The sequence below is a fragment of the Sus scrofa genome, chromosome 13, assembly GCF_054392235.1.
Source record: "Sus scrofa isolate SSC_HxYL_T2T_F1_AM1 chromosome 13, Sscrofa_HxYL_maternal_Yorkshire_Landrace_v2.0, whole genome shotgun sequence".
NCBI classification, from domain to species: Eukaryota; Metazoa; Chordata; class Mammalia; order Artiodactyla; family Suidae; genus Sus; species Sus scrofa.
The window spans coordinates 162,877,131-162,889,622 of record NC_139395.1 but is presented as its reverse complement, the minus strand read 5'-3'; the positions used below and the strand labels follow the sequence as shown (position 1 = coordinate 162,889,622).

At 38.7% G+C, this 12,492-nt stretch overlaps 1 protein-coding gene across 5 annotated transcripts in view; it reads left to right on the top strand.

Moving 5' to 3' along the window:
• Positions 1-12,492, top strand: part of CD96 (CD96 molecule) — a 283,642-nt gene that overhangs the window by 234,852 nt on the left and 36,298 nt on the right. For all 5 annotated transcript variants that reach the window (XM_084986926.1, XM_084986928.1, XM_084986927.1 and 2 more), the window contains 3 exon segments: positions 3,001-3,091; positions 4,883-5,071; positions 11,897-11,989. In XM_084986926.1, the coding sequence (XP_084843052.1) occupies positions 3,001-3,091; positions 4,883-5,071; positions 11,897-11,989 (373 nt within the window).

Sequence of the window (12,492 nt, the reverse complement as noted above, 5' to 3'; positions counted from 1 at the left end):
AGGAGAAAATATAGAAAGGGTAGCATAGAAAACATGGAGAGACTGAAAGTTAAATTTCAAGTGAAATATGAGTGTATGGGGCGTGGGGAGAATCCAAATAGAAGGAAGAGTTGGTAAACAAACTTTTTTAAAAATAGATTTCCCTTTCTAGAGTAAAAAACTAAATATTTTCAAACTGATTCTATGAGAAGTTCTTTGGAAAAAGTCTGTCCAAGCTTAAGCAAACTGAATGTGGGATAAATTACAAATGGCCACCATTTTAGTATTTTATTTGTGGAAATAAAGGAATGACCCATCTTCCAGCCAGATTTGGATTCATTTTTCCTGATTCATCTACCTCATCCTGCCCTGACCTCTGCTTGCAGGACAGCATCTCCAACTCAGTCAAAAGCCCGTGAACCCAGTCCATCTGTCCATCCTTGTGAATTCCTCACTCGTTTCTACCACATCCTACCTGTAGGATCCAGGCCCAGCTCTTCCTGTTCACACAGTAATCCTGTTCTCCAAATTATTCCCAGATTTCACCCTTCTCTGCACCCCCACAGAACTGTCCAAATACTTTTTGGCACTTGTTATGTAATTCTTTGTGCTATTGCTCATGTATTCCATATGTATTTAGAATAATGTTCCGGAGAAACCAATAAGTTGGCTAGTTTCATGAATACTACAGACACACATTGAATGATTTTTGACTTCTCAGCAGAGGAAGGGTATGTGTGTGTGTGTGTGTGTGTGTGTATGGGTGCACACGCTGGTGTGCATGTGCACATAAGCTCTTGTGCATATTTACCTCACATTTTGTTTTTAAATTTAACATGATTTTCTTCTTAATCATTTGGGAGTTCCCAAATACAGTTCATCTTGCTCAGCAAAACTATATGTGCTTGACATTTCATAACATGTTCGACTTTAACTTGAACTAGTTTAGCCTGTGGCTCTTTAAAGACTAGAGGAGTTTCAGCACAGGAACCATATTCCTAACAAAATCTTGAAACACTGTCTGGAGATGATAGAGCATATTTGAAATCTGAATTATTCCATGAAATCTGAATTCAGAGAATCTGTAAAAGTTCATCTTTTTAACACGTTTATCAAGTTGACAAGAAATTTCTTCAGTGACATGTTGTTGCCTTTATGAAGTAATAGAACCCCTTCTTGTTCCTGGTATTATCATATCATCATCATACCATCATGAGATGGAGAAAATGAATCATTTCATGTATTATAGGGGTTAAAGTTTAATATAAACCTTCACAACTTTTTTTTTTGGTCTTTTTTTGTGTGTGTCTTCTTAGGGCCACACCTGAGACACATGGAGGTTCCCAGGCTAAGGGTCCAATTGGAGCTGCAGCCGCCTTGCCTACGCCGCAGCCACAGCAACGCAGGATCCAAGCCGCATCTGTGACCTACACCGCAGCTCATGGCAACACCAGATCCTCAACCCACAGAGCAAGGCCAGGATCAAACCCACGTCCTCATGGATGCCAGTTGGGTTCGCTAGCTGCTGAGCCACAATGGGAACTCCCCTTCACTTTTTTAAAACATTTTTTTCCTATAACTCTTACATGGACCACTTCAGGATAAACATCAATCTTCGGCATGTTATTGGATTAATAAACTGCCTTTTCTTTCCTTTACTTCAGAATATATTTCATGGGACCTGGTTTTCCTTTTGGACGGAAGTGACATAATTTCATGGATCTGCATTCCTGTTGCCTGCCATTGTCAAGTGCTGAGTGGGTGGGAAAACTGGGGACTGCAGTGTTTGCTACCTACCATTTTGGCTACAACAGATAATGGCCTTTGAAAGTCTCATGACTTCCTTGAGGTTCTTGCAGTGATGGATGTTAAAATGCATCTCAGTGGGACCGCACCAGAAAGATGTAACTTAGTATCCTTAGGTTTGGTTTCTCAGCTCTGCTTAGAACCAGACTCTTGGTATAATTAGTCTGTGGGGAAGTGGATTGCATGTAGTTAACTGTTCTTCACTAGTTAAGTAGTATATTCATCCATTGTGGAAGATATTTGAGAAGACCTAGGGCTGGTCATATGTAAAATACATATATCTCTTGCTGAGAAAACATGAACTATAAATGAGTTTATAATTTTGCAGTGTCTCAAATAAAATAATAAGGACCCACTAAGCCCTGTTGGATACTTTCCCCAGGCTCTTGAAGAAACCACCATCTCACAAAGAACAAACACATTGTTGGAAAAAAACCATAACTAACCCTACCTCTGAGCTCCCTGGTTTTGTAACATAAGCTACCTGTTCTTCTACTTCTTTCTTATTTTAGTACAAAGTATTTTACTGGGAAATATTTTAGGCTGGGATTGAGGTAACACTTCCAATTGTGCCATCAACTGCATTCCACTCCCTTTATGCATTCTCTCTATCATCTGTGCCTTGATTTCCCATCTGTCAAATGGCAATAATAAAGTGGGTCCTACCTACCCTATAGAATTGTTAAGATGACAAAATTAAAAAACTAGGAAAACTCTTTACAAGTCAAAAAATTTATTTATATTGAGTGGTTTCTATAATTGTTGCTACAAATAGTGCTTTATATTATCTGGGGGAACAGAAACAACAAAAGCGTGGATCTCTTTTAGCTTTCAGTCTAAGAGAATATTCTCTGGCCTCTGCCTGTTATAGCTTCTTCTTTCTATCCTTCATTTTCCATTTAGACTGTTTTTATTCTGCATATGTGGAGATGTGATGTCCCTTTTCCAGAACCCAGAATCCAGACTTATAACATGAGCATGGTCCTAAATCCTTACTGACCTAAAATTCTAGCCGCTAATTCATAACATCTCTTTAGGAGGTTGCCTATTTATAGTTCACCTTTTATACAACCTCTTAAAGGTAAACTCTGTCTTGCTAAAAGTGGAGAAAATAATTTTGTGCCAATTTGCCTCATTTGCAAGTTGGTGGAGATATAAGGGACACTAGTTTCTTCTAAATTGGCAAATAAGCCTGTTTTCTGTCTTTAATCCCAGAGAATATTTACCTGCTTACTGAAGAATGTATTTCCAACAGCAAATCTCACATGGTTTATAGAGAGAAACTTCCCTCAAGGTGAAAGAAAAGGTAAGGAAATCAGTCAATGGAAGTTGGTTTGGCAAAGAAAGAAAGACAACAAAGAACAATGGAAGTTGCCACTGCCCAAGTTGATCTTGGCATTTAAGAACAATTCTCATTCCAAGAAAAACATCATCTTGCCTACCGAGGCCATTTTCTGATCTCTCATCTGGCTCCTCTGAGGGGATGGGAGGTAACATTTCCTAGAATGTAAGAAATACAGTTGACTTCGCCAATTCACATACGAACACTAAGGTTGCACTTAACTGTTAGTAAATGCACATCTCTTATGTGAGGGAAAACAAGTTTAAATCAACATACATATATTAATCATTTCATTTCATTAATTTAGCATCACTACTTTTAAGTCAATAAACAGACAATTTACTTTTTTTTACAAGGATCTGGGTGAGGTGGGGATGAGGAGGGTTGGAGGAAGTATACATAAAGGAGTTGGCTCCAGGATAAGGAACATGTTCACCAGGAGGATTAAAAGCTCCTGGAGTAGGAACACACACTGAGACAAGCTCAGGTGAGAATGTACAAAGGCGTATTTTTATAGGTGGTAAACGGGGCAGCCTCGACCAGAACAATCCCAGCTGTTTCCTGCCTGGGACAACAGCCCTGCTCCTTTCTCCTGAGTCATTTTTCCTCAGAGCTCAATGTATTTTCAGTGGCAACTGAGTCACATAACATTTAGTGCATTATTATTTTTAATTGATAGCATTTAAAATGTATGTTGCCGAGTGATCATATTGATCCACCTGATTCATTTTGTTTCTATTACTGGTTTTGTTATTAGACCACTTTAAAGACATGCACAATAATGGCAGGATACAATCCTGAAAATATCCATTAAAGATCATTATAGATAATGTTCTGTTAAATAAGCCCTGATTTGATGTACTCATTACCCTTCCAACTGTGAGGCCAGACAGTGTGGCCAGAATTTTACCAGCATGCAGTTGCATTTTGTTAATACTTTGGCAAGTAAAAACTTTAGAACTAGCATTTAGAACCTTCTACGTCAAGAAGTTGTAAGAGCAGAAAGTTCTGGCCTACAGTGACAGAGAGATTTACATTAATTTCCTGCTGCCATGTATGTTCTTTGGAAGTTGTACCAAGAATGGCAGTTTAGCAGGTTCTATTTCTAAAGAAAACTCACAGGACCCAAAATGACAATGGTTATGAATCAACAGCTTTTTTAAGGAAGAGGATACAATATAGCAACAATATCCTCAAAGTAAGGATATGCATCACATGTATACATTTACAGCAAAAGATCCAGAAGTCAGATGTGGGTTCCTTTGCCCTCCCTCTGTGAAGAAGACCCACCAGTATGGCACAGAGCACCTCAAAGTGAGGGGCCCAAAATGGAGTGTCAGCTGAGATGGTTTTATTTTTCACTGACCACTTAGGCATAGTCCTACTGCATGCCCACACTCAACAGAGTCCTGTCAGGTTTTCACCCAGGCCAGGAGCAAATCATCCATCTCACCATCATCAATAAATAATGCAGATGAGCTGGGAAAACCTGACCCCAAACCCGCTAGACCGATGATCACAAAGAAAGCAATCAGTACATTTCATACCTTGACCATGGATCAATACAGGAGCTTGAACACAGCAGTCCAGGTTAACTCCAGCCCTGCCAGAACAAATGCTCATGGCACAGAAGCTGAGGATTGACCACCTTAGTCTCTATGTTGACAAACTGTCTCCAGCCATGTCTTGGCATCGTTATGTGGTTTAACGATGCCAAGACATTGGTGACTAACCTTGTTCTTATCTGCCTTGTAGAAATATACATTGCTAATGAAGAGAGAAAAGACAAAGGTGGATTTTTGGAACTGAAGTCTGTTTTGACAAGCTTGTATGATAATAAACCAGCCCAATCAGATAACCTGACCATCTGGTGTATGGCTCTGTCTCCGGTCCCTGGAAACAAAGTGTGGAATAACTCATCTGAAAAGATCACATTTTCCTTGGGTGAGTTACCTGTTTAATGAGGTCAACAAGGGGTGGCCAAGACTGCCATGAATTCAGAACATTCTAATTGAACCAAATAGAATACGGATTATTTCCATGATATTTTAATCTCTGAAAATTCTACACAACTCAAAAGTATTTGATTTCGGAGACATGAACATTTTTGAGTAAAGGTTCTCCACTGAAAAGAATTTCTCCAAATAAAAAGTAGCTGATTCCTATTGTCAAGAATTTCCAGTGAACACAGAAAATTTTTTTGTTCAAATTCCATTAATAATAACCTAATTAACCAGCATTTTGTGGTTAATTGAAAATTAACTAACATATCATGAAAATTAACATTAATACATTGATGATCAAGAGAGTTTTTAAAACTCTAAAATTACTTCTGAGTCACTAAAAACAGTCATTTATATTTAGCATATATAATTCTAATGCTTTGGAATGGATAAACCATGTATAAGATATAATAATGTTGGAGTTCCCGTCGTGGCTCAGTGGTTAACGAATCCGACTAGGACCATGAGTTTGCGGGTTTGATCCCTGCCCTCACTCAGTGGGTTAACGATCCGGCGTTGCCGTGAGCTGTGATGTAGGTCGCAGACATCCTGCATCCTGCATTGCTATGGCTCTGGTGTAGGCTGGCAGCTACAGCTCCGATTAGACTCCTAGCCTGGGCACCTCCATATGCCGTAGGTGCGGCCCTAGAAAAGGCAAAAAGACAAAAAAAAAAGATATAATAATGTTAATCTTCCTAGATTTGAAGCACAGAATCTGACACAGGTTTTTATGATTTGAAAATTGATATATGGGATAATTCTACTTATTACAACATTTGATTAACCATAATGTTCATTACTCTCAACCAGATCGAATAATAAAGATTTATTACATAAAAGATGTGAACAAATGTATCAACAAATAGAGTGACAGCAGATTGCCTATAAAAAATAGAAGTGTGTAACGGCAACTGTCAAATATGCACATGTAACAGTAAAGTGGTACCTATAAAACTTAAACAGATTTGCAAGTCATTATTACAACTTGCAGGACCATTAACATCTTTTACCACCTTCCTATTTGCAGAGGTACTGTGGTCTGTAATGTACTCATAAAAGTCAGAATAATTTAAGAGGAAAAGGGTTTCCCTTTGTTTCAAGACTTTGTTCTCCATATTGGGTCCTTGCCAGCCCTCTCACCAATGCCAGTGGTTGGTTCCTGTGAGCCTTGGATAGGGAAGGCCATGTGGCTCTTTAAATCCATCCCCACTGTGCAGAACAGGTGCCACTCAGACACCAGGACAGTGACATCATCCCTGCAACCCTTCCTGCGTGTATGTATGTATGTATGTATGTATGTATGCATGTTCCACACACACACGTGTGTGCACACACACACATCATTCTGTGAACGCTGAGTTCATGATTCAGAAATGGTCATGAAACATCCATACTTAACTTTGCCCAATTCCCTCAGAAATAAGTGCGCCTCCTTTCTAAAGGACTGGACATGATTATAGTCTTGGAACAGTGTAAAGGTAACTCATTCTCACACAGATTTGCCAGTAACTTTGAAAGAATCTAAGGACATGTAACATCTAAAGACCAAATAACTTCAAAATCCTAAGGAGACTCTTATTCCCATCATAGAACTGGGTTTGAAAAAAAATATTTTATGATATTAAAACTGGTTCTTATGCAGGTTTGATCCTTGGCCTTGCTCGTGGGTTAAGGATCTGTCATTGCCCTTAGCTGTGGTGTAGGTCACAGATGCGGCCTGGATGCCGCGTTGCTGTGGCTGTGGTATAGGCTGGCAGCTATAGCTCCAATTCGACCCCTAGCCTGGGAACTTCCATATGCCGCAGGTGTTGTACATTCTGAGTTTGGACAAATGTATAATGACATGTACTCATCATTATAGTGTCATATAACCCTAAATTTTCACTGCCCTAAAATTGACTTCTTTTATTTAATAATATGCATTTAAGTTTCTTTCATGTCTTTTCATAGCTTGATAGCTCTTTTTTCAGCACCAAATAATATTCCATAGAGCGCATGTACCACAGTTAATGTATCCATTCACCTACTGAAGGACATCTTGGTTGCTACCAAGTTTTGACAATCAAAAATAAAGCTGTTTGGAGTTCCCACTGTGCCACAAGTGTCACTGTAAAAAGAAGGAAAAAATAAATAAAGTTGCTATAAACATTCATGTGCTGCAGGTTTTTGTGGGACATGAATTTTCAGCTCCTTTGAGTAAAATACCAAGGGGCAAACTCACTAGATTGAATGGTAAGAGTTTGTGTAGCTTTATAAGAAACCAATAAACTGTCTTCCAAAGTGGCTGTACCACTTTGCGTTTCCAACCAGCAATGAATGAGAATTCCTGTTGCCCCACATCCTTACAAGCATTTTTTATTGTCAGTATTTTGGATTTTGGCCACTTTAATAGGTGTAGTGGTATTTCATTGTTTCAGTTTGCATTTTCTGATGACATATAATGTGGAGCATGTTTTAGCATACTTATTTGCCAACTGTATCTTTGGTGAGATATCTGCCTCTGGCCCATTTTTAAATTAGGTTATTAGTTTTATGATTGTTTTAAGAGTTTTAAGAATTCTTTATTTTGATACCAGTTCTTTATTAGATGTGTTTGTTGCAAAATTTTTCTTTCAGGCTTACCTTCTCATTTTCTTGAACTTTGCTTGGTTTTAAGGTAAAAAAATAGTGAATATCTTTTAAAGTAATAAGGAAGAGCACTGATTCTGATATTCATGATTTCGATTTTACAGGCCAGCTCTTGATCCAGCGTAATTTTAGTCTCTGAGTGGATGGTTAATTTTAAATTGTCAAATGAGTTTTTATCATTTATGATCAAATATTAAATACAATAAATCTCAGTTCAGTTTCCCAAAATTATAGCTTGTATTCTGGTCCTATTCTGACATATAGCTTTGTGAATGATTTAGAAGATTCAGCTGAGGCTCTGAAGAGCAATATCACACTTTCCTATTTGTTATAAGTTCTTAAACATTTACCTCCAAACATGCTTTCTGCCTGCAATAGGACCACTGGAGGCTTTATGAACCCTGGAGTAAAATTCAGGTGCCTCATGCAAGAGTCACTGCCTTGTAGAAGAGTCAAGCTATTATCGTTGACAGATACTGAGATGAAAATGTAGGAGAAAAATCTGTCTCCAAGTGCTAAAGTAGAGAAATTCTAGAATATTACAGAGAAGAAAGGAGATTTAGGGAGAGACAGGGAGGAGTTTGGGCTCTCTTTTGTAGTGTTGGAAGGCTGCTGATAATAGCCCTCTGAGGTGCTTCCTTCTCCGCTCACCCCCCCACAAGTCTCCCAGGACGTTCAAGTGTTCAGTGACTCATATTCTAGAAAACTCAGAAAGGGGAAGGGGGTCAAGGTGAAGGTGGCTCACCAGACAGCTGTTTGAGTACCAGGGCCTAGAGAATTCTCATGATTCAACAGCATCTTAAAAAAAAAAAAAAAAAAAAAAAAAAAAAAGCTCTTTCTAAAAATATTCTATCATGCCAGCCTAGTCTATCAAAATCTCTAATGTAACACTGCAGAGCCAAGGTTTCAGCATATACAAGAGTTGTTTTTGTTTTGGGGGGCTAAGAGAGTATTTTGTTTTGTTTTAATTCAAAAGTTGAGTGTGAATAGCTCCTAGAGCGGGTAATATTCTGGCTCCCATCAGCCTTGACAGAGATTTTTTATTAAATAGATTTCCACTGTAACTGTCGAAATCAAGACCTTTGGGATACAAAGAGAGTTCAAGGTTGATGAGTGGTTCAGTGTGTGTGTGTGTGAGAGTATGCATGTGTCTTTGCAGATGTGGAGAAAGAATTAAAGAGGGATAGCTTAATATGGTGATGAGAGGACCGTTGAAGGTGAGATATTCCATACAGATATTTCTGGTTCCATGGTTTCTCTCAGACCTATGACTAATCCCAGGAACACGGAGCATATCAATGAAGGACTTTACTATACAAACAAATCACCCAAAGATCTTGTGCAAAGGCAGATTCTGATTCAATAAGTTGAGGCGTTTGGAGGGGCAATGCCTGAGATTCTGCATTTCCGGCAAGAGATGCTATGGACCACATTTTGAGAAATAAGGATGTAGCAAACCCTGGGTTTGGTTTATTTCTAGGTGGACCAATTAAGGGCTGATTCAAGCTCTGAGGAAACTCTAAAAGTGACCCAGGCACATGGCCACTGCTGCCTTTTAAGGGTTCTCCTGAGAACCCTGCTAGGCCTGTGCAAAATGGATACACTCGGAAATAGATGAAGTTGGATGAAGTTGCTTTAGGCTAGCAGTTCAGTCTCATACAGCATTATGGTAAATGTAATAGTCTAAAAACTGACTGACATGTTTCTGCTAAATTCTGCATTTGAGTTTTGGGAAATAATTTTTCCCTTTTAGGTTTTAGGCACTTCTTTTTATTCCCTCTTAATTTCGTTTTGACCAAGACAGAGTTTCTACTTGACAGGCCAGTCTGAAACTAGAAGGAGTCTTTATGGCCCCAGTGAAGCTATGTCTCACTTTTGTCACAGAGCAAAGAGTTCATCTCAAAATGCAAATCTTGCACGAATAACATCCTACGCACTCTGAGGCTGTATGTACCAAGAACCCCTCAGCTTACAAAGATATTTGGTGATGAAATATGGAAAAATAATATCCTAAAATAGGAATATTCAGTGAATGAAAATTAAACGTCTTTCCCATTTTGGAAATCTTAAGATTGAGCGTAACATCAACAGTTTCTCTTCCAGGAGTTGGCAAACATTTTCTGTTTTTAATCTGCCAGATAGTAAACATTTTATGCTCTGTGGACCATATGGTCTGTATCACAGTTATTCAGCTCTGCCAATGTAGTACAAAAGCAGCCATAGACAAAACATAAACAAATTAGCGTGGCTGTGTTTCAATAAAACTTTATTTACAAACATAGGCAGTGAGTGGGATTTCACCTGGCCATAGTTTGCCAACCTCTGTTCTAATTAATCTACAGAGAAAAACACCTGGACATTATTTTCCAGGCCCATCCTCCACCTTATTAAGCTTACTGCTTTGGAAGACGATGCTTATGATACACCAGCAGTCAGATATGCACTTAAAGTTGATCTTCTTTCTTTCAATGTTAAGAAGGAATATGTATACATTCATCCATCCACTTGCATTTGGCAGGAACCAGAAATACAGTGGGGAACAAGACAGTTACTTCCCTTGAGGGGCATAATGATGAAGTAGATGAACAAGGTCTCTGCTAGGGTAAACATTAAGGGCTATGAGCACATCACAGAGATCCCTAGGATTTTTCAAGTTTGAGGTGTACATAAGAGGAAGTGTTAGGAAACAGCAAGCACAAAGACCAAGAAGTCGTGGCGAACATACTGTGTTTGGGAAATTGGGTTGAACTACTACCTGTTGGATTAAGGGGGTGATTTTAGATAAATGGAAAAGATAATAGGCAGCACCAGGAGATGACGATGGGAGTATAATGGGGTATTAAGTCATGATCAGATTTGTGTGTCATGCTGAAGAGTTCAAACTTGTTCCATGTGGCATGAGGGCAAGAGGATAGTCCTTCTGCCAACCTGTTCATATACCCTCCATATAACTACCCCCAACCTCCTCATAGATTAATAGCAAGGGATCACTTATGATAGCAAGTCCCAGCCAACTGTGAGCACGACCTCTAGCCAACAACAACACTACCAATGAGAATAAAACATACATACATTTAGATTACAAAAACAAATTGTTCCAGTGGGCTGTGTGTGCTGTCAAGTGACATAATTATCTATATTTATTCCTTAAAGAATAGAAATAATAGTATAATCTCTAAACAAGTGCCCAAATAATTGACACAGCTCATCAGGTACGTGATACTACACCCAGTGCCATCATATCTAGAAAAATCACAAACTCCCCTAGACTGGAAATTATTGAATTATATTTAATCCTCATGTTCCTAAAGTCAGTAGATCCTTCTGGCATTTGTAAATTATTTTAAACTGTTGATAGGATTATATTACAGTGTAATAATGGAGACTTAAAGGAATTGACATGGGTGTAAAATACGATAAGTAAAACAACATATTCCAGCTTCTTTCATCCCTACCCCCGCAACACACAAAGTTATAGCCAGATAAAAATTTTATGGAAAAAAAAGGCATTTTAGAAAGAGCACAATAATACCATCAATCTCAGGTTCATTGATGTCATGTCTCATTGATGTCGTGTCCTCAAATTTTTGTGGGGGCTTTACCCGGTGGCCTAGCAGTTGAGGATCTAGCATTGTCACTGCTCTGGCACAGGTTTGATCCCTAGCCCAGGAATTTCCACATTCCTTGGGTGCGGTCAAAAGAAAAAAAAAAATGTGGGTTTATGGATTCGTAAACCGTATGGTTACTTTGCAAATACCTCAAACTATTGGCTGCTGTAATTGTTTTATCAGATCTTGGGTAAATGTCACCTTCTCCAGGAAGCTCCCCCTGACTTCTCAATGTTGATTGTTGCCCTTGCTTTGCATTCTTGTGGCACCCCACACTTCTGCTATCACAGCACTCAACACAGTGCCTGGCTACTTGTCTGTTTTCTAGGTTGTATGCTCTTTAAAGAGAGTCCCATGTCTGTTATTCACCCTTTTATTCCACCGCCTTGCCCACAGCAGGACAATAATGATGATTTTAATCAATACTAATTTGTTTGGTGGATAAATAAAGGTTTAGGGGAATTAAGTTAATCCTTTATCTTTCTACTACAATGTTTCATTCATTACCAATGTCTGTCTCATCCTCCCAGGCTCAGTGAACCCTCCAACAGAGCCTCTGCTCAGTGCTTCAGAAGTTACTCTTGGCATCCACCCTTCTCCAGCCCACAGCACATCTCCTGCAAGTAAGGATGTTTTCACACTGTTTTACTTTGTATGAGCTGTTAATTTTTTAACGAAATAGATTGATAAAAACATTTTAGAAAATTTGTTTCACTCAGACCCTTTTCTTATCTATGGCATTTTATTTTTTAATGATTTTTATTTTTTCCATTATAGTTGGTTGGCAGTGTTCTGTCAGTTTTCTACTGTACAGCACAGTGACTCAGTCACACATACATATATATTCTTTTCTCACATTTTCCTCCATCATGCTCCATCATAAGTGACTATATATAGTTCCCAGTGCTATACAGCAGCATCTCATTGCTTATCCATTCCAAAGGCAATAGTTTGCATCTATTAACCCCAGATTCCCAGTCCACCTCACTCCTTCCCCCTCCCCCTTGGCAACCACAAGTCTGTTTCTCCAAGTCCATCTATGGCATTTTAGATAAATATATTAAGTACTATTCCCCTGGCGTAAAAGAGTTAGGACAGTTTCCAAAAAAAAAAAGAAAAAAAGCCC